This window comes from Schistocerca piceifrons, chromosome 5 (assembly GCF_021461385.2).
Source record: "Schistocerca piceifrons isolate TAMUIC-IGC-003096 chromosome 5, iqSchPice1.1, whole genome shotgun sequence".
Classification (NCBI taxonomy): Eukaryota; Metazoa; Arthropoda; class Insecta; order Orthoptera; family Acrididae; genus Schistocerca; species Schistocerca piceifrons.
Window position 1 is genome coordinate 246857420 of NC_060142.1, and position 23551 is coordinate 246880970.

Here is a 23551-nt window from a genome sequence, read left to right on the forward strand (position 1 = left end):
TAGGGATATGAAGTGGAATAATTATATAGGCTCAGTAATAGTTAAGGAACAGGGCTGAATTCAGTTCATTGGTATGCTATTGGGAAAATGCAGTCCCCAAACAAGATTGCATGCAAAACACTTTTTCAACCCATCATAGATGAGTATGGCATCAACAGCAAAAAGGTCCAACTTGGGATACTGAACATGTACAAAGAACGGCAGCAGTGTAGGTCACATTTATTTGACCCATTAGAGAACTACTTGAAAAATTAAAATCGATTGCTGGGCGAAATATAAATTGTAACCCTTGCTTTTCACAGGCAATGTTCTATGTGAGCTACTCAGGCATGCTGCCTGGCTTGATTCAAAGCTTCAGTCTGCTAATGCATACCTCCTAGTTTAGAAACTGCACAGACTTGGTTGTGTGTCTGGCAGGACTAGTACTCTTGGAATAAAAGACATAGTAAAAGAATGACTAGTTGCATCATTTGAACTGTTTCCAGAACACTGGTCCAAAATACCTCACTTTTTAGGACACTTATAGGAGCTGTATTAAAAATGCACATGCCTCTTCTGTAGTTTCATCACAGTATCTTTTCACTGGCTTTCATGCTCAATTTGCGATTCTCTTCGCTATTTACAATTTTTGAGGTTTTCTCTTTTACACATAATACAAAATATATTCAGCTTCCTCTCTAATTAATTATGTACTCATTATCAAACTGGATGATATAGTGTCACAATTTACAAAAAGTAATCAGCTACATAAAAGCCATTTGAGGCAGGAAAATCAATTAAGTACAGTAGATCTACATGTAAACAAGGAAGAAGAAGTTAGGCTTCATTCTGTCCATCCTGACTTCATGACTTTTCTGTGGTGTCATACAAGCGTCTAATACAAGTACCAATGTATTTTATTATATTCCAGTTGATACCTAATTACTCGGTCTCATGGCTGTGTGGGAACTCCGCCCATTGCATTTAATTCCTGATGACATACTGACCTAACATAATCTAGAGTACTGCCATAGAAAAACCTTACTTACCTCCTTAAACATTTTGTTATGCTGGTTATTTATCTGTAACTATTTTATATTTTGGTATTAAACTTTGTAACACAGTTGTACAGACAGTTTTCTACCCTGCAATACTTACTGTTGGAGTCATCAGTATACTGTTTGTTGACAGGCAGACAATTGTTTTCCCTGGACTTTTATTCAGGGTATTATGGACGTGAGATAACTTGACAAAACATTTAGTTATAAATAATTTAGGGGAAAGAAGACCACTCACTAAATAGTAGAGGTGTTCAGTCATCACTAGATGGCTAGCTCATTGGCTCGTCAAATGATTCCTTCCAAACGCTTGCAAAGTTTTCTTTGTTTTTTTTGGGCACCTGTGAATGGCTCAATGCGTCTGCTATTCAGTGAGTGGTCTTTTACTGCAAAATTATTTATATTCTGACAAAAATTTCCTTACAGTATAAAACATCTAGTTTTGTATTTTACACTCTTCGGTATGTCAGCACCAGAAGTTATGAGCAGATGTGCTACAGAATTAATTAAATAAGTTTGTTCATCATTTGTGTTCCCCTACCAGATCAAATTAAAACTATGAATTCGTGATGAGCAAAATTTAGTTGCAATTAATTATGAACAGCTTGGAAACCACAGTTACTTGCAATCAACACATGTTCATACGTAGAAAAAGAGAGCGGATTCCCAGTTACACTTCTGATTTTCATGAGTTGGGAATGCCTGGTGTGATCCATTTACTGATGAAAGATTTAAAGTGGCTCCTTTAAATAAAAAAGTGAATTGACATGCTACTTGCTGAAGCCTGATCAAATCAAAGTCAGACGGAGAAGGATGTTAATTCTTTTTAATCATAAATTAAAATAACATGTGATTGTTATTTCTTTTTGTTGATAGTGTTCATGTGGCTTGGGCCGACAGACCAGATCTGTGATCTGCATTGCGACTATTCGTGGGCAACAAAGAGTAACTCATGACTCCAGCTGCCCCCACGGATTAAAACCACCAGCTGAGCGCAACTGTCAAGCCAATACTTGTCCATCTGAGTTATGGTTCACCTCTGACTGGTCACAGGTAATTTATAATTTTCAGAATGTTATTATTTGAACACTAGAGTTAGAAATTACTGGTGTCTTGCTTGTGCTATAAAATCTTTGTTTCTCTACAGAACTTTTCATGCAAAATTATATATATATACTTACCTGTCTTTCCGCTCCCGGGATTGGAATGACTCCTTACCCTCTCCCTTAAAACCCACTTCCTTTCGTCTTTCCCTCTCCTTCCCTCTTTCCTGATGAGGCAACAGTTTGTTGCGAAAGCTTGAATTTTGTGTGTATGTTTGTGTTTGTTTGTGTGTCTATCGACCTGCCAGCGCTTTCGTTCGGTAAGTCACCTCATCTTTGTTTTTATATATAATTTTTCCCACGTGGAATGTTTCCCTCTATTTTTTATATATATATATATATATATATATATATAAATACAAAGATGAGGTGACTTACCGAACAAAAACGCTGGCAGGTCGATAGACCACAAACAAACACAAACATACACACAAAATTCAAGCTTTCGCAACAAATTGTTGCCTCATCAGGAAAGAGGGAAGGAGAGGGGAAGACGAAAGGAAGTGGGTTTTAAAGGAGAGGGTAAGGAGTCATTCCAATCCCGGGAGCGGAAAGACTTACCTTAGGGGGAAAAAAGGACAGGTATACACTCGCACACACGCACATATCCATCCACACATACAGACACAAGCAGACATATTTAAAGACTCTTTAAATATGTCTGCTTGTGTCTGTATGTGTGGATGGATATGTGCGTGTGTGCGAGTGTATACCTGTCCTTTTTTCCCCCTAAGGTAAGTCTTTCCGCTCCCGGGATTGGAATGACTCCTTACCCTCTCCTTTAAAACCCACTTCCTTTCGTCTTCCCCTCTCCTTCCCTCTTTCCTGATGAGGCAACAATTTGTTGCGAAAGCTTGAATTTTGTGTGTATGTTTGTGTTTGTTTGTGGTCTATCGACCTGCCAGCGTTTTTGTTCGGTAAGTCACCTCATCTTTGTATTTATATATAATTTTTCCCACGTGGAATGTTTCCTTCCATTATATATATATATATATATATATATAAAATCTTTGTAATCCTTTGTGATGGTTTGTATTTAGTCTGTGAATAATATTTCTGCTAAAACTGAAGAGACCAACATAATGTTCATATGATTATTGATAATGATATGTGTACATTACAAGAACCTTCAAAAACCAAAAATATGATGATTTCCAGGTACCTAGGATTGTGTCATTGACTTCCTTTCAAGGAATTGGTTATTACAGTATTTGAACTCTCAAACAAAATTTCTAGGATTGCAGCTGAGTAAATGTTGTCATTTTTCTTTGCAAGATACTTCAACAATTTTCCTATTTGTCTTCTGCAGGTGTTGAATTAAGATTTTATTTCTGTCTGTTTGGACTCCAAACAGACTGTTTCTGTGTTCCATCAAAGAACAAAACAATATCTCATGGAAATTTAAGACCAATAAAACTTTACTAAACTATAAAAACGCTATAAAAGAGGAAAATGCCAGAAGACTGTACCCTTCTATAAAAAATAGCTTAAAGTGTACTTATCCATGACCAAAGAATGAGTGTTTACATGTTTTTCAACATCATCATTTTTCTAGCCTTGTTTGTGTCTCCAGAGGGTCTGCTGGCAACTTTAATCATAGTGTGTAGCCAAATGCCCTTCCTGAAACCAGGATATAGTTCTCAACATGAGTTAAGAGAATTGAGTGTAGTTCCCATGCTTTACCTAAACTGCAGCTGCTGGATACCTGGAAATCACTGCATTCCTTAAAATATTGTAGAGCTTCATTTTGATGCACTTTTTCCACTGCTCATATTAAAATGACACACTTGAAGTTCATCTGAATGTTAACAGGGTCATATGTACATTAGAAGAACCCTGAACAAAATAAGTACAACAATTCTGAGTGTCTCATGCCAAGGGGCATGGGTTCGATTCCTGGCTGGGTCGGAAAAAATTTTCTCCGCTCAGGGACTGGGTGTTGTGTTGTCCTCATTATCATTTCATCATCATCAGTGGAAGGCAAAGGGAAAACGCTAATGTGGTGGACCTCTCTGATGAGGCTTGCCCCATGACAAGACCTGCCATAAGGGAGAACACAAAGATTTTCTGACTGTCTTAGATAGGTTACTCCTAATAGCTGCAATGTTATAATCTCATGATCTGTAAATTAAAAACCAGCCTGTAGTTTTTTTTATCCAAGCAGTGGAGAGCCTTTTCCGCTTATGAAGAATATTGTCCAAATAAATTTAAAGTGGGGGCAGTATAGACCATTCTGACAATACAGCAGCATGTAAGTGGAGATACTATTATTAACCATTTCCAAGCTGCAGAAAATCAGGAACAGTAACAACCCTCATATGTATGGGAGGAAAATCTTAAACATTGCTATCAGCAACAGTTTTCAATGGTGATATTTAGCAGGTATTGTACCTTCCCCAATACCCAGCTCATTGGGCTAGTTATTGCAGACAACCATCTCAATGAAGCACAGTATCTACAGCACCTATGGAATCTGTTGTCATGGTACTTGAAGGATGTGGCCTGACAACAAGGTTGGTTGGTTGTTTCGGGGAAGGAGACCAGACAGCGAGGTCATCGGTCTCACCGGATTAGGGAAGGACGGGGAAGGAAGTCGGCCGTGCACTTTGAAAGGAACCATCCCGGCATTTGCCTGGAGCGATTTAGGGAAATCACGGAAAACCTAAATCAGTATGGCCGGACGCGGGATTGAACCGTCGTCCTCCCGAATGCGAGTCCAGCGTCTAACCACTGCGCCACCTCACTCGATGACAACAAGGATTCAGTAGGGTGCCAACTAATATTTGGTGAGGGACAAGTAATTCTGTACACTGATTATTTGGGGGGTGGGGGTAGGAAAACCATTCACTGATTTTGTTTAACATGAATTAGATATAAAAGTTTCACCAAAACAAATATGAATATAGGTAGTGTGGGAAGGTGTTTGGCGGTCAGGGCTATGTTTGTTTTTCCTTCAAAGAGAAGCAATCTGGCGGTTTCTGGCGACTAGATGGAGCAGTGTGGTGCTGGTGTGCCAGACTCACACACCCACTTTATTATTGAGCTTATGAGGAGTTATTTCACCGATCTTCTTTTCAGGATAGCCGGCTGCGATTTTCTGCCCAACTTCTTCTCCGAAGATAAGATGCTGTTTTGGAGGAACTTTTTGTACTCTTAAAATAACTCCCTACACTCAGGATACTTCTGAACCAATCTCACTATATTTTCACTTCCACAGACAAGACCGCCAGTCCTGCACACACATAATCGTGGTGCAGTAGACACAGTTGCACTTTCACACACTCATCTTTAAAGTAACACATGTGCAAGACGGTGGAAATATGAGTGTCTCTAGAATTTATCCTGAAATTCTCGAGGCACTACAGCAATTACCTTACTTTTCTCTGAGACCATTTATAAACATTTCCTATTTATTGCACCACCCAATAACAACCAATCATAGATAAATCTGTCATTATTATTAACAGTATTTATTATTTTAGAAACGTTGCATAACGCTTCTGACTGAAAAAAAAGAAGGCCTTTATTTTGTTTGCTTCTAGACCCCAAAAATCCTAAGTATGATTTCTGAACATGGCTTTTCTTTCATCAATTTGTGGAAATGATATTTTTAAAAATTAGGCCTGTAAGATAATTTTTACAGCTATGTCTTGATGAACACGAATGAAGAGGAGCCGGTTGAGTCTCTATTTTGCCATTGTGGCTCTGAGGGAAGTTTAAGAGTCATTGCAAGATTCTGATGACCTCTCAGAGCATTCTTATGATACTGCAATAATCACAATGATCAAGCAAATAGCTTCCTGAAACAGTTCTTTAAGCCTGCCACACTAAGCATTAAGTAGTCTTCCAATAGAAGATACATTACATGTTTGTACACTAGTCACAATACTTCACTGCATTTTGAACTGTACATGATGCCTGCGAGGTTAAAATTTGCTGTGTGTGTGTGTGTGTCCAAAGCAGCCCTTTCAAACATAAATTAACTGAAAGATTTGTTTGGGAGAACATAACAAGTGTGTTTTCAAGATGTGAAAGTCACTTTAGATCCTTTAAACAGTTTCAAACACTCCTTCCTTAAATTTTGTTTCATGAGACAATTCTTTATGAACAGATGACATTTGTGTGTATTGCATTCTGCCTGGTATTTATCTTGGCTGTGAGAGATATGGGTCTTGCAAAATTAGGTTTTAGAGTAATCATTGGATTTCTCTAACAACACATCAAACAATTCTGCAGCCCTAGGTTTTGAAAGTGCTGCTTTTAGAATGTTTCACTCTGTATGCATTAAAATTGGGATTCTGTGGAGATCTGGCCAGTTTTTCATATAATCCAAACATTTCAATAGTGATTGCTGTATAAAAAAAAAGTCTCAAAATTTTCAATCCACTTCACACAGCCGTAAAGGGCTGACTGCCATTCTTCTCTAACTGAGCTCTGTGGATTAATACTTCACTCACTGTTTTCTGAACCCAGTCACTGTTTTCCCTGAAATATTTCAAAGATTTTACCTTTACGGCTGTGGTGTTCCTGCTATAAATATATAAGAAAAATTAACACAAAGTTTTTAGTAATAAATTGCAGTTTTCTCAAGAATAATTAAATGAGATTATTGCAATATCTGAAGCAGGGAACATGGTACTATTTCTTGTATATTTACCTTGAAAAAGACTGATATTGATTAGAGTTGTTGTTTACGATAAATTTTCGTTCTTTTTCACAGTGAGAGTCCCGGATGTCCTTTTTGTTAGTTATGTACATGACGTAGAATAGATTTAATACTTTCTGAATAAATTTTAGCATCGATGTTAAATAATTTTTTAATTTATTAACAAATTTCACTTCAGGCAACTAACATATGGGTCACAAATGTTACCTTACAATAACTCTGCAACAACTAACTCCCTTTGGCCTAAGACTGGCCCTTATATAGATTCTTGACAATAGATCATACTTATGGTATTGTTATAATTGTCATTACATCAACTCTCACAATGAACAAAAACCTGTACAAAATAATTCATTTGTGATAACACATTTACCAAATAATAAAGAATTTTTTGTAAAGAAAAAGATTTCCTATGATTATTGTTGTAAAGTAAATCCCTTTAATGATCAATGAATTATTTAGGAATAAAGGAGAGGACTCACCGAAAGGCAGAAGCACAGCGTTGTCAACAGTTGCACAAACAAAAGGTACAGAGCTTTGCTTTGGTAGCTTTCAGAATGAAATTCCTCTCTTAGGCTGTATGAGAAAGACACACACACACACACACACACACACACACACACGTCTCTCTGCCAGCTCTTTCCTGGCCCGTGGTTGGGGTATTGGGGTGAGTTGGGGGTGCAGGGAGGGGTGGGGTGAGAGAGTGGGGGGCCATCTATGGGCTATCTAGGGATGACAGACATCTGGACACGTAATTTCACAGACTAGGGCTTGAAATGGTAGGGCACGAGTAGGTGACCTGCATTGGGCAGGGGTACTGAGACCCACTCATGCACATCCACCCCCCCCCCCCCCCCCCCCCACACACACACACACACCTGCTGGTGGCATGGAGGATCCAGATGGCACAGGTTGTGAAGCAACCATTGAAATCTCACATTCTCACATGTTGTGCTCTGGCCACTGCTAAACTGTCACCAAAAACAAGGTAGACCGCACAATGGGGCATTGTGCAGCAGATCAGAACATGTGAGATTTCAGTGGCTGCTGCACAACCTGTGCCATCTGGATCCTCCCCACCACCACCAGCTTTCTCATCCCCTGTTCCAGTACCCTGGCCAATACTCATCAGCTCGTTGTGTCATGCCAGCTCATACCCTGGTCTGTAAAATCATGTGTCCAACTGTCTGCCTCCTACCTCCTGTACCTGCACCCCTAGCTAGCTCACAGATGGCTCCCCACTTTCCCTCAAGCAGCAGCTTGAGAAAGGAATTTCATTCTGAAAGCTAGCAAAGTAAAACCCTGTACCTTTTGTTTGTGTACCTGTCGATGATGCAGCACTTCTGCCTTTCAGTGAGTCGTCTCCTGTATTCATAAATAATTCATTATTCTCAAACAAAACTTTCCATACATTGTTATAGCTTTAGTGATTAATGTAGAAATATGTTAGTTTTCATCAAAAACAAATGCTCATTCTAATTACTTACAGTAAGATGAAATCCAATGTCAAATCTCTATCATTTCGTTCAAATAAATGTGCTCCAGTGCATATGTAATGACCACATTGTTCTGTCATCTTGGTAGATTCTATTAACATACCTCATTCTGTAAGTCAGTTACAATTCCCAGCACCTCTACACAATGATTAGTGTAAGTTGAAAATCAATACATGGTAGCAAAAATACATTCATACAACAAAACCACAGTGTATCAGGATTTTTATTAAACAGACATATTGTATACTTCTGTTGGTAAAATTCGCTCTGCTATGTTACATACCTCTTTGAACCACACACACTTGTATCAGCCAGTGAACTTCCAGATTCATCTTGTTGACACCAGATGGCAGAACAACATCTGTGTCTATGTTTTTCTTTTTTGTGGATTCCAGAATTGTATTTGAGACAGCTTTTTTAGTTACCAAGATATCACACAATGGAGCATGGCTTCTTGAAACTTCCTGTAGTGCAAAATCCAAACAATGATTACTGTAGTGGATGTAACAGGTCTTTGGCTGGTCTTGAGAAGGATTTCCTTTACTCCCTAGATCTACGCAGACATATTAGTCATACAGATAAACATAAGGGGAGTTGGAACATTCTATCCCGACAATGTTAAATTTAGTGACTTGGCTTGGTATTTCAGGAACCACTGTAGCCATTGACGTGAAACTTTTACAGGATATTAAACTGTATGTTCTGAGTCTACTGAACCACAATAATTGCATTTCAGCCACTGCTTTTGGAAATACAACGTTTTTTTAATTGTTTTTGTTGTGGTCTTCAGTCCTGAGACTGGTTTGATGCAGCTTTCCATGCTACACTATCCTGTGCAAGCTTCTTCATCTCCCAGTACCTACTGCAACCTACTTTCTTTCTGAATCTGCTTAGTGTATTCATCTCTTGGTCTCCCTCTACGATTTTTACCCTCCACGCTGCCCTCCAATACTAAATTGGTGATCCCTTGATGCCCTAGAACATGTCCTACCAGCCGATCCCTTCTTCTAGTCAAGTTGTGCCACAAAATCCTCTTCCCCCCAATTATATTCAATACCTCCTCATTAGTTATGTGATCTACCCATCTATTCTTCAGCATTCTTCTGTAGCACCATATTTCGAAAGCTTCTATTCTCTTCTTGTCCAAACTATTTATTGCCCATGTTTCTTTTCCATACATGGCTACACTCTATACAAATACTTTCAGAAATGATTTCCTTACACTTAAATCTATACTCAATGTTAACACATTTCTCTTCTTCAGAAATGCTTTCCTTGCCATTGCCAGTCTACATTTTATATCCTCTCTACTTCGACCATCATCAGTTATTTTGCTCCCCAAATAGCAAAACTTCTTTACTACTTTAAATGTCTCATTTCCTAATCTAATTCCCTCAGCATCACCCGACTTAATTCGACTACATTGCATTCTCCTCATTTTGCTTTTGTTGATGTTCATCTTATATCCTCCTTTCAAGACACTGTCCATTCCGTTCAACTGCTCTTCCAAGTCCTTTGCTGTCTCTGACAGAATTACAATATCATTGGACAATATCATCGGCAACCCTCAAAGTTTTTATTTCTTCGCCATGGATTTTAATACCTACTCCGAATTTTTGTTTTTTTTTCCTTTACTGCTTGCTCAATATACAGATTGAATAACATTGGGGAGAGGCTACAACCCTATCTCACTCCCTTCCCAACCACTGCTTCCCTTTCATGTCCCTCAACTCTTATAACTGCGATCTGGTTTCTGTACAAATTGTAAATAGCCTTTCGCTCCCTGTATTTTACCCCTGCCACCTTCAGAATTTGAAAGGGAGTCAGTAATTTTCACATCTGTCAACACATGCTTTCTTTGGGATCGGAATTATTATATCCTTCTTGAAGTCTGAACAGGATTAAAATTTTGTGTACTTTGTTTGTCCATTATCCTAAATAATTTTAATTATACATAACATTATGGTCTTCTTTTAGTTCAGTAGACTCAGAATATGTATGTTATTACTCCCTGAAAATTTGAATACTCTACTCGAAGTGGTTTTCTGAGATTTAGGGAAGAATGCAACAGAAAATGTAAATTTTCAGGAGGGGCTTCCAAAGTTTCAGAAGACTGTAACTCACTTAATATATGCCTAATTTTTAGTCACTCAGAAGCACCCTGCACCATACTGTATATCTTTTTCCAAGTTTTCTGGACTCCTTAGTGGCCAACTGTGATGCATATTCTGCTTTACCAATGCGAACCTTGTCCATCCGTTCAAGTTCACTGGTGGAGTTTGCTCTAGGATTGATTCCCATATGCTATAGCACTTTCACCCTACCAATGATGCCATCATTAAAAGCAATAACAGCATCACTGACCCCTGACTTTAGTGTCTTCATTCCAACAAAAACATTTTTTGGTAAGCGAGTCCATATAAGATTACTGAACGACTCATTGGGATTTTGAGTCTGACCATGCAGACACTTCTTCAGCAATTCAAGATTTTCCAGGTCCCTGTAAATAGGTGATATACCCATGACTGCTGCTGGGATGGATGTTTATGACTGTATGAACTGTTTGAGTGCTGGGCATTGCAGTAATTGCACCATGAGTCAGGTCCAGGAGGGCAAAGGTGGTGTACTGGTTTTTCATCAGTTGACAGCCTGTGGAAGAAGGTAGACCATACTGCCTGCTTCATTTTTCACAAATCCTCAGTATTATTTATAATGACCATCCCATAATACTGCTGTAGTTCCTCAATCATTTTGTCTTTCAGCCTGCCTCGTATGGTTTTACCATCAGAAAGTTTCTTGTCTCTCAAACTTCGTTTCAACTTCCTCAGCCTGGTGCCCATCCTCTTCTGGACATGACTAACACATTCCAGTTTTGCGATAATCTTCTCACCACAAGGCTGAGTGGCTACTACACTGCTATATGCTTTTGAGTCTCCATCACCTAAGAAGTTAGTGTAACATACGCCCCTTTTGTTCACAGATAGACTAAAAATTTCAATAGCTGCAGAGGCATCCACACCACCACTCATTCCTTCATAATTTCTGTCTCAGATATGCCCTTCTTCATTCCCTGATTTACACTTATACCTACCTTTCCACCCTGGTCACCATAGCAACAGAATTCTTAGAACTGTAGCTGCACTTCTGCAAAGTGCCATCAAAAGTTACTGGCATGTCATTCATACCATCATTTATTTCAACAGCTTTGTTTGCAGCACCCTTCATTGACTCACATGCAACAGATCCCACAGCAGCTCCAAAAAATCCTGCATACTTGTCGATTTTACAAGGTGGTCGTGGCACATTCATCACGGCAAACATTGTTTTTGCTGCAGTGTGTCCTTTGCCAATAGCTCTCAATCCATAAAACCACCTAACATTTACTTCAAAATAATTGTATTTACACTTATCAGAATTCCAAAATGAATGAGTATATTTACAACTGGCACAATTAATGATAAGTTTCCTGGCTAGTCTAATTGATACCTCTCTGTCTTCATGTAAGCTAACTGGCCCTCCACATATTTTACAACACACACATTCACCTAACACCCTTGTTAGGATGCGTAAATCTCAGAATATAACCTAACTTACCATTTAGATCACTTTCGTTTTGAGAAAACTGTGTATCACAGCGTTTTATTTTAATCTTCAAAGCACTAATGGGTGTTTCTCTAGATATTGATGAGCTTGCCTATATTTAATTTTCTGTGACTTCACGTGCTACATGTTGAACACAGTGTTCCCCTTTATTCGAAAATCTATTACCATGAAATCCACGTTTTTAAAAACACTTCGTTTTGGTGTCATACTTTACTTTTTGAGAGATTGACCAATCTGTTCATCACTTTTCCTCGGAAAAATGTTAGCACTTCAACATACAACGCATGTTTATACTATGAAATGATACAATACAGTTTTTGACAGTGCTACCAATAAAAACACGTAATTTAACATTTATAACACAGCAATCTACAGCCTTCTACATAAAAATTATCGATTTTATTAGCTCTTGAAGTAATGCACCTAAAAATTTTAACATTCTCAACCGGTATGGATTATATTTTTCAAAAAAGATAAAATACTGTCCATGTTATTTTGTAAGTGATATATACATCATTTTATTCAGAAAAATTGCAAATTTTATAACGAGATAAAAATTTGAATTTTTTTTTTCTGTTCTATCTCCTGTTAAGTGTCAGCAGAATGTGCACAAAGAGGGAACTGCTCCTGGTCAATCATTTCTGTCATTGAATCTACCATAATTCTATAAAATGGGGAATTTTTATTTGCTGCATAGTGTAACATGCAAGCCATTGTTTCCAGTTCTCATTTTGTATTGATAGCACCAACCAAGTATCACAGCATTTCAGCCAGAACTTCAGTTGTGGCAAATCATCCTTCCTCTCATCAAGAAGGCCATGAGGTTTCCAATGTTCTTTTCATAGCCTCTCAGAGCATTCCCTGTCATACCCAGGAATCTGGGTGAACTAATTAATACTAGTAAAGCATTCATTTCTCCTGATTGGCTAGCAGATGCTGCAGTAGTTGGCCAATTGTAGGCTTGCTATTCTTACATTGCTGAATAATTGCTACAGACTCTTGTTGAAAAAGTCTGTGCTTGTGTAATTTTTTTTTCCAATTTCAGAAAACTTCTTCACAAAAAGCCATATCTTTCTATGATCTTATATTGCTCACAGTGTGTGTAGCTGTAACGCAATCATATCAGAGAACAGTGTCACTATTTTCTTTGTGATAAAACCACAGATAAGATACAAACTATTTCAGTTTACAAGATCTGCCACTTTTTACACAAACACTCTTTCATTTGTAGCGTAGCTATGGATAAGAGACAAACCATTTCAATTTACAAGAGTTCCCATTTATTTCCAGAAACTTATGACAGAACAGGACAGAATGTAATTGAAGTTAAATGTTTAATATTCTTTGACAGATTCTAGTTTGACAATGTGACAGCTTGATTCAGTTAAAAGTGAAAAATACTGTCAACTAAAATAGTAATTGCATATTCAGATGTACAAAATAATTTTTTATCGCTGTCTCTGTCTGTAGGTCATGCATATCTCTAAGTGAACTCAGCGAGGGGGGAGAGACACAGTATCTCACCCCTCTGCTTGTGGCCCCTCACTCAATATGCAATGTTGCAACGGTTTGACTGTGCTCTCAAACTAGTGGAAACTCTTTTGCATTCATCACAATTTTTGGTACAGTACATTAATGAATCATATCTAATCAGTCTTGCATGATACCAAAGACACATTGAAAACCAGGGCAGTTTGCTTGCACTAGTTTTAAGTGTTTTTGTGGATGCAGGTATGATTAACTGCTTAACATCTGCCTCTGTTTGCTGCAAAATGCATTCAAGTTGGTGGTGACAGTCTTGAAAATGAACTCTAAAAGAAAAAATATTGCTATTGGTATTTTATTTCCAATCACCAGCATCATTTCCTGAATCAGTTATCTCTTATCCCATTCACTTGAGAATAAGTGGTATGCTACTCTGTTTTTCTCTTCATTTGTTTTATGTGTAAGGGATGTCTTCCATTTTATACGTTGTATTACAGCTTAAGCAGGATCCAATGCTAAAGCAATAGCATGAAGTTCACAAGTAAAGATCATGAGAGGATATTCATTTATTCGTGGAAATTTTACTACTGCATACTTCGTGTCATAAGGTATATTGTACACTGATGTGACAAAATCATATCAGACTCCCTTCTGCTCCGCATAGTGCAGCATCTCGATGTGGCATGGATTCAACAAGTTGTTGGAAGTCTCCTGCTGAAATTTGAGCCATCCTGCCTCTTTAGCCATTCATGATTGCAAAATTGTTGCCAGGGTGTTATGCATGTTATGCACGAACTGATCTCTTGATTGTGTACCATAAATATTTGATGCGATTCATGTCAGGTGATGTGGTTGGCCAAATCAATCACTCGAATTGTCCAGAATGTTATTCCAACAAGTCGCAAACTATTGTGGCATGGTGACATGACATTGTTGTTAATACGAAGTGCATGGTGACATGACATTGTTGTTAATAAGAAGTGCAAATAGGTGAACATAACCATTTCCAGTCAATGATCAGTTCAGTTGGACCAGAGAATCCAGTCTATTCCATTTTAATACAGTCCACATCATTATGGAGCCACCACCAGCTTGCACAGTGCCTTGTTGACAACCTTGGTACTTGGCTTCATGGGGTCTGTGCCACACTCGAAACCTACCATCAGCTATTACCAACTAAAATCAGGACTCACCTGACTAGGCTGCAGTTTTCCAGTAGTCAGGGGTCCAACTGATATGGTCACGAGCCCAGGAGAGACGCTGCTGATGATGTCACTCTGTTAGCAAAGCCACTTGTGTCAGTCAACTTCTGCTATAGCCCATTAATGCCAAATTTTGGTGCACTGTCCTAACAGATAGGTCCATTGTACATCCCACATTGATATCTGCAGTTATTTGAAGCAGTTTTGCTTGTCTGTTAGCTGACAACTCCTTGCAAACACTGCTGCTCTCAGCTGTTAGGTGAAGGCTGTTAGTGCCTGTGTTGTCCATGCTGAGAGGTAATGCCAGAAATTAGGTATTCTTGACACCGTATATCTCGGAATATTGAAGACCCTAATGTTTTCTGAAATGGAATTGCTCATGTGTCTAGCAGCAGCTACCATTCTGTGTTCAAAGCCTGTCAGTTCCTGCCATGTGGCTGTAATCATGTCAGAAACGTTATCATGTGAATCACCTGAGTGAAAATGACAGCTCTGCCATTTCACTGCCCTTTCATATCTCGTGTACATGATACTACCACCATCTGAAAATGTGCATATCACTATCCCCTGACTTTTCTCATCTCAGTGTATATTGATGATACATGTGAAGATCTCTCTGTAGTCTACAGTTATGATACATGTGAAGATCTCTCTGTAGTCTACAGTTCAAAGCTCCAAAAAACTGCTAATCCAGCTATTTACCACCACAGTAATATCTAGTGTATTTGCTATTATTGTGAAACTGATTATCACTTGAATTTTATGTATTCTTTCATAATATTTGTATAATATTACGTAGAAACAGTTCATTTGAAAAGAATTGTAAGGACACAGTAGTAATAACAGCAGTTAATATCTGTGGACCACTTATGCAAAGATATTGGACATATCATGGTATTACAGTTTCAGAAAAATAGAAATCATAGAAGCAGGTATTTACTTACTGCAGGTCTACTTTTGACAAGGAATGCATTATAGCAGGAACCATCCTGGCATTTGCCTTAAGTAATTTATGTAAATGACACAGATTAAGGCCTCCACCATGCTAAATACTGTTTAAAAATCCTCTCAAAATCTGTTTAAACAAGTGCAATCTGATTCAGTGTTCCAAGTGTACATTACTGTGTTGCTCATACATACTTGCAAAGAAGTTGTTACATAATATATAATGCTAGTAATTTTTAATTTGTAATTGTTTAGTCATCTTTCAACACAAATCACTGCATATATTATGCACATATTACTTTGTAATGTCCAGTGCTGGTGCTACTCTGCCACCAAAACACCAATCATTGCACACATTAAATCCACAAACTACTGGCTGTCAAAAGGCCCATGGTGATGATATTTGGTTTCCATTTTGGTATCACAACTTCCTATTTAGCATACCTGAAATGTTGAGTCAGTATCCTTCCATAATGAGTGAGATGTTAAGCTCAGGAAGAGGATAAGGTGCTAGTATTATCCACTGCAGAACTTTAGTGTAATGTTTTCCAGAAAAATAATTTTAAAAAATCTGCTGAGTCATATCTACAGCTTTCTGCTTATCAGGCTACAAATTCTAAAGTTACCCTTCTGGTGCTATGTATCAGTGTCATTTGTCACATAAAGCACAGCATGCAAGATGCAACACTAAGGAACTGAGAAAGAAATCAGTGTGTCACCTATGACAAAGATGGTGTTATTACTGTAGAATCAGATCAAAGTAGGAGAGAGTAATAAGGAGGAGGAGGAGATTATTTCTGTAAAAAGGGAGCAAAGTATGTGACAGCTATAACTAGAAGGAGAACAATACATTACATGGAGAAAGAGAGTTTTAAACAGAACAAAATCACGAGAATGAAAATAAAAATGAAATTAGCTTACCATCAGTTTGTTATGTCTATTCTTGTTTAGTAGAAATGACATACATCTCATTGCAAGAATTTTTGACATCACTGAGCACTACCTCACGTAATGCGTATAACACAAACTTTACTTTCAATGATGTACAACTTTCAGTTCTTCTTTAAAAGTCTTCCGTTAATTATATGTTTCTTACAGAAACTCTAGTGAATAATATTTCTTTCTCTCATTTTCAGTGTTCTAGAACGTGTGGCACCGGTGAACAAAGTCGTGAAGTACATTGCCTTGATGAAAAGCAGAAGTTGGCAAATAACTGTCCAGAGGAACTTCGACCACCTGCACGAAGAACATGCAATACACATGAATGTGGGACACAAGCTGGTATGTAATGTATTAACAGTTCAAAAATTTATTAGTACAAAATTACTCCTTTTTGTTTCAGGCATAAGAAAAGCTTTCATTGATTGCAATATTATATATTCTGTAATTATTGTACCACAGTTGATTTCACTATTATCTAATAATTCCATGTAAAAATAAACTGTATCACAAAAAACACACACACACACACACACACACACACACACACACACACACACACACACACACACAGGATGAGGATGGAGGAGGAAATCAACCAAGTGGTTCTCATAGGAATTACTCTGGCAAAGAAATGGAGGGGAGATGTAAGGCCCAGGAAAATAATAAGTAAAGTGTCTGATGACACTACAGCCTACATAAGAGAAATGGCAAAAGATGAAAAAATTTAGCTTAGCATACACAAGAAACAAAGGACAGTAAAATTATAAATTTATTGTGATGGGTGGATCAGTGGATCATGTGGAAGAACAAGTATTTGGGGAGATGCAGACAGAAAATGGAAAATTAGGAACAGTGTGTGTTCAGCATGGGAATTTTGCATAGCCACAGAATGTGTAGGAGAGAGAGTTCAAATGGTACAGTACAGAAAAGTGATTTTTGTAAGGTGGCATGCAAGTTAGTTGTGAAGCAGTTCCCAAAGTTCAGCCCCATATCCACACAGGAAGTTGTACACTGTTTGAAACAATGTTGGTGTTTGACACAGTTGCTTTCAACTGTGTTTTTGGCATTAATGGTGCAGATTGTGCAGCTGACATAGCAAGAGGGCAGAATGTCCTACCTAGGCTGAGGACATTGGAGACAAAGCTCCAACTCAGAATGGGCAATGATGAAGAGGGAAATTCTCTCTGTCTGTCTGTCTCTCTCTCTCTCTCTCTCTCTCTCTCTCTCTCTCTCTCTCTTTGAAAGTAACCATCCTACATTCTTCTCGTTGCAAACGAAGGTAAATTAAATCTGGATTGTGAAACTGTGATTTGAAATGCATTCCCCCTTAAATGTCAGTCCAGTGTTTCAGTCACTGCCCCACCTTGTGAAATAGCAGATCTATAGCTGTTTACGTACATATATGCTACTCAGTGCTGTCTTTATGTGATGAGTATTTTTTTCCTCATTCAGGTTTCTGTGTTCTGTCAAGGGCTTTCCATTATCATATTTTAAATTACATTAGTTTCTCTGAAGACTACTTTTATTTGTAAAACTGTGTTACTGTTAGGTACACAACAATAATCTGAGATCATCTCCAATGAAGGAATAAAAGATAACCACACACCAAAAGAGGGAAAGAAGCTTCACTCACAAAATATAACAAAACAGTACATTAATAAAAAAAAGCATGATTTTACAATTTTGAATCATAACTGCTGTTATACAGGGTTTCCAAAGTCATCACATCAGATGTCTAAGGGTGAGAGATCACATCGTAACAACTTTTGTTTGTGACAAAATGTTCACTAATGCTTTCTGGCATTGATATGTGTCTTTTATTATTGGTTATGCCCCTGAGGGGCAGCAGAGTGTAAGTTCTCAAGGCTTACATGAGCAGTGCGTGTTGCCTCTGAGTGCTGTGTAAAACAGGCTCATTCATGAGTTAGAGACTCTCATTCTTGAGGTTCTTTTGTTGAAAATTACTCTATTAATTTACTGAGGTAGGTAATGTGCAGATGCAGCAAACATGATTGATAGATTCTTGTAGTTCAGTGAAGATCTATAGCTGTTTACGTACATATGTGCTACTGGAGATGAGTCTGATGGGTGATAGAAGGATCTAATTATCATTTCATGCCCACCACTGATACTGAGTCTTGCTGAAACAATCTCACATGTATCTTCAGTTTCTATCTCAGTGGATTTGAGTTTTTTGTCTACTGTGACAAATACACTACCTCCATTTCCAATTTGCCTATCCTTTCGATATATACTTAAATTTTCTCCAAAAATCTCACTGCTGTCAATTTCAGGTTTCAACAAGGTTTCCGTACCTAGTATTATGTGAGCTTCACTGCTTTTCATGAGCGCTTCAAACTCTGGCACGTTGTTGTGAATGCTTTGGCAGTTTATCAGTAAGATTTTAATACTCTAACCTGTGGAAGGCATTTGTTTTATACTTCTGGGTTTCCTACAGCTATTGTCTGTTGCTGTATTGGATTGAGAGACACCTAAAAAACCTGTGTGTGCACTCCACACACAGTGAGCTATCTGAGTAGCAGCCTCTGATGTGTAGTGCACACCTGACCTATTAGGGGGACGATACAGTTCTCAACCCTGTGGTGTATGTCTAGGAAGTTACAGCCTAGCTTGCACGGAACTTTCAAAGTCTCTGGTTCAGTCCTTCCACTCAACTCGGAACTAAAGGGCCACAATCAGTTCTGCGGACAATGCTGCAGATTGTGAGCTTCATTGAAACTCTTTACACACAGGGCTGGTCTTCTCTGCCAATAACTGGAATGACCCAAGAATGACTTCAGAACCCAGACAGAAGTCATATTTGTTCGAATGTATGCCACAACCTGCAGTTGGTTGCACCCTGTTCCCTCAATGGCTGCTGTAATAGCCTCTTCAACATGTTGAATGAGGCCCCCAGGCATATACAGTGAGTACACCTGGTATCCTTTCCTGTCCCTTGCTGCCATTTCCCTAAGGGGTACCATTTTTTCCATAACGTATGAACTGCCGACGATTACTGGACTACTACCCTTTTGCGTTTGCCACCTCCTGACACTGGACAGAACAGATTTCCCCACAACAGGTGAAGTGAGTCTCACAGGCACAGTTTCAGTGTGCGTGAAAGACAGCACCTCAAACTCATTGGCTAGGGCGATTGGTACAGCACCCTGAGCCCACCCTGGTCCCTGTCCACCCTGTACAAGCGCCTAGATCTACCACTGACATGCCACTTGCAGTCAAGTGGACAGGTAATGACAGATCTTGTACTTTCTGCAGAGGAGACATGATCCACAGGAGAGGATAGTATTTGAGGTACCTCCGGTAAAATGAACACAGGTACATGACTCCCAGGAGCTCTTCCAACACACCGATTTGCAGCAGCTGTCAATCATTTGACAATAGTCAGGTCAATTTCCAGCTGCTTACGAATGTCAACCAACTCGTGCTGTGTTCGAGAACAGCATCCACAGTGGGGCCCCATTTTGACTGATGCAATGTATTACAAGGCAGTAAACAAAGGACTTTAAATTAAACCTTTAGATTATCCTTTAATCTGTAGAGCTAAGTTGCTAATTCCCTATAAGAATTGAAGCAGATACACAAAACAAGATTTCTGTTAAGGTGATACAAAAATCTGTGGTAAAAAATAACTACAGTAGTTTCCTAGAATGTTTTGATTTTAATTATAGTTGTTAGCAAACTCAAAAACCGAGTAATTTATAACAAATTCAGATAAAAACTTCCAGGGAAAACAAGATGTAACACAAAATGTTAGTTAGAACATCTGCTACAGTAACTGAATCGCATAATTATGAATTTACTGAAAATGAAACTGGTATTGACAAGAAAGTTGAGAGGACAATAGATTAACTAAAGAAGTTACTGCTTCGCAAGACACAAGAAGAGACCAAGGTGACAGTCTCATGGAAGGAGGTATATAACTAGATAACATTAGAAAACATGTTGGGGCAACATGAATCTTAAAACTGAAGGCTGTAAGTCATGGGATCGTGTAGAGGAGGCCTACTTCTAGCAGTGGATGTCAAATGGTTGATGGTGTTGGTAGTGGTGATGATGAGGATGAGGATGTACTGCTTTTCTATCTAAATAATCTACAAAGATATTTGTGTCCTAAGAATGTTGTGTAACTGCTTCTAGCACTGTATTTATTTTAATTTTATTTACTAATACCAGATTCTAGGTTTCCTGCAGACATTTAAAAATTTGCCTATAGCTTTCTCTGTATTTTCCTTACTTTCTCACAGTAAAAAAAATTAAATTTCTGCCTATTTGCTATTCACATTTTCAAATCTTACATCTTCCTCAAGCTGGCAAGTAGACTTTTTTGTCAGTATTGATTAATTGGAAACTCAGTTTTTTTAAAAGATTGTTGCTATTGGAAGTGAACCACTGTTTTCAAACTGTATTCAGTTTGTTTTACTATGGCATAATGCGTACTACAGAATTATGAGACAATTTATGACCATTGCTTACTGTCAGGAGGAGACTATTTAGTGCTGCTGACAGTCACATATGACAGTACATATCTTATCTTTTCGAACCATTAGTTACATCCTCAGGAAGAAACAGGGATAAGTTGTGAAAGATTAAAAAGGAGAGGTATGTACCTGAAAATTTAAGCTTCCAACTTGCCACTTTCATCTCTCAGATGATTTTTCTGAATTAAATTTGTTTATGGTACAAGTAGCACATTGTGGGCTAGCTGCTCTACGTGAGGCTTGCATCTATAATAAACTGAAAATAAAGAAACATAGTGTACACAGTCTTTAACTGCAATGTAATTGTGGGGCATGTGACACTATTGATATTGATCCATGCATCTGATGGTGACATTAACCATGCCATCCTCTTGGTATTATTCAAGCAGGGTAGGCTGTGGAACAAGGAAGAAGCCCTAATATCTGGTTCAGTGGGACATACCCTCTGCCATGCACCTCACGGTGGTTTGCAAAGTATAGATGTAGTTGTAGATTGCTGTAGATGTGTATGGTCAGGTGACATAGGGATGGAGTGATGAGTGGGTCACTCTCAACAGTGTCTCATACCCCGACTTTATGCCATGTTGAGAAGCATGGGATTTAATCCAGGACATTAGCACAAGCACTGGTGATCAGAAACTTTATAGCATCACCTCTCCTCCCTTGGCTGGCCAAATACTGGCAGTTAAAATTTCTGCACAGCCAGGATTTGAACCAGTGTACTTCAGAGACAAGCATCACTGCATGGGTATACATTAGCTGGTTACTAGCGGGTAGACTTTCTCAATGGTAACTGAGTAATAATGCTTCATCAGGATTGCATTTTGCTTAGAGGTATAATTCTTTTATTACTTGAATGTAATAAGGCATTGTTTTTAACACATTAATGGAATATCCTAGGACAAAGACAAATATTGTTTTTGTGAGTAGACAACTGATCATTATTAAATGCATTGAGTATTAGACAGGAACATTAACAATGTAGATCAATTTTCAGTTTTACATTTCTGTAACTGAGAATCCACCTGTAGTATGTGTGTCAAACAAACATCTCTGCATCTTCCTACACTGTGGCCCAACTGCAGTGTGTGGCTGAAATGAATGGAAATGTATCTGTGTGATATGTACATACTCTTTGGAAGAGAATGAGATTTAATTTGGATCTGTAAACATTCATCATTTCTTGTATCACCACTCTGCTGATCAAGATGCTTTGCTTATGTTGACTGGTAGGTGTATTTCGCCCTATGGAAAAATTTTGCGTTACTATCTTTTTTCCATTCCATACATCTTTATAACCATAACACACTGAGTTACCACTACATTTTGTTTACAGGACATTACAATTATCCTTCTTCTAGTTTAATTGGAAAGAAAGTGATTTGGATCACACATAAATAAATAATTTGTTAATTCAATACTTTTTTTTATAATTAATGGAGATCTTCTACAGTTGCTGTTGATATCTTTACTGAGTCCATTACTGGTTTTGGCCTCTTTATGTTTGGCCATTTTCAAGTGGTTCTGGAAACTGCTATAAATATGATAGGTATATAAATATCGAATATAATGGAATATGGAAAACAAGGTTTATATGTGTATACTAGAATATAGAACATACATTATGCTGCAGAAAAGAACATCCAAATGATAAAAGTGCAATTCAGGTGGGTTTAAAATGTTATGTGTCCAGTGATATCATGAGATACATGGGCTGTATAATTCATTTCTTTGTAAATATTCCTTGGGTTCGTTGCATTGTTGTATTTATTCAGACGTTGGACAAAAATATGGAAACACCATGAGAAATGCATGCTTGAACATGAATAAAGATGCTAGCTGAGCCTGCTGTTTGCACTATTTTATTTGACTGCAGACATTACCTGTGTAATGTTCTCAATGTGTTGTATGTCTCAGCCATTGTCAGAACAGTGTTCTGTGTGGTTGCGAGCACATAATGATGAAGATATGAGAATTCAAATGTAGGCAAATTGTTGGTGCTCATTCGGTGGGTACCTCTGTAACAAAAGTAGCCAAAGTGTTTGGTATTTCAAGAGGCACCATATCAAAGATAGCATCATCCACTAAGTGGACAAAAGTGTGTGTCAAGTGATTGTGACAGATGGTCATTGAAGAGTGTTGTGATGAAAAATAAGGGCTGCGGAAGTCACTGCAAACCTGAATACCATACTTGTGAAAGCTGTCAGCATGAAGGGAGCTCCAGAAACAAGGATTGGCAAGGCAAGCTAGAATTCTAAAACCACTTAGTGATGCAAATGCCCTTACCAGGAAAAATTGGTGCCGAAGCCATAAAACTTGGGCTGTGGAGCAGTGGAAGAAAGTCATTTGATCAGACAAATCTTGTTTCATGCAGTTTCCAACTTTTGACTATTTTGCGTCCCAAGAATGAAACAGGGAAGGGGTTCAGTGGTGATTTAGGCAGCAATATCATGCTATTAATGAACCCCATGATTACTCTGCAGGTCTGTATTACTTCCAGATCCATCCCATGGTACAATGTTTGTTCTCCAATGGTGATGATGTCTTCCAAGAGGATAGGGCCCCTGTTCACA

General features: G+C 38.2%; 1 protein-coding gene across 1 annotated transcript in view; it reads left to right on the top strand.

The window, feature by feature from the left end:
- The window catches only part of LOC124798324 (ADAMTS-like protein 4), a 750423-nt gene that overhangs the window by 706696 nt on the left and 20176 nt on the right, over positions 1 to 23551 (top strand). Inside the window, exons 11-12 of the mRNA XM_047261674.1 lie at positions 1914 to 2090; positions 16674 to 16818. Coding sequence (XP_047117630.1) covers positions 1914 to 2090; positions 16674 to 16818 — 322 coding nt within the window. The remainder of the gene's footprint in view (positions 1 to 1913; positions 2091 to 16673; positions 16819 to 23551) is intronic.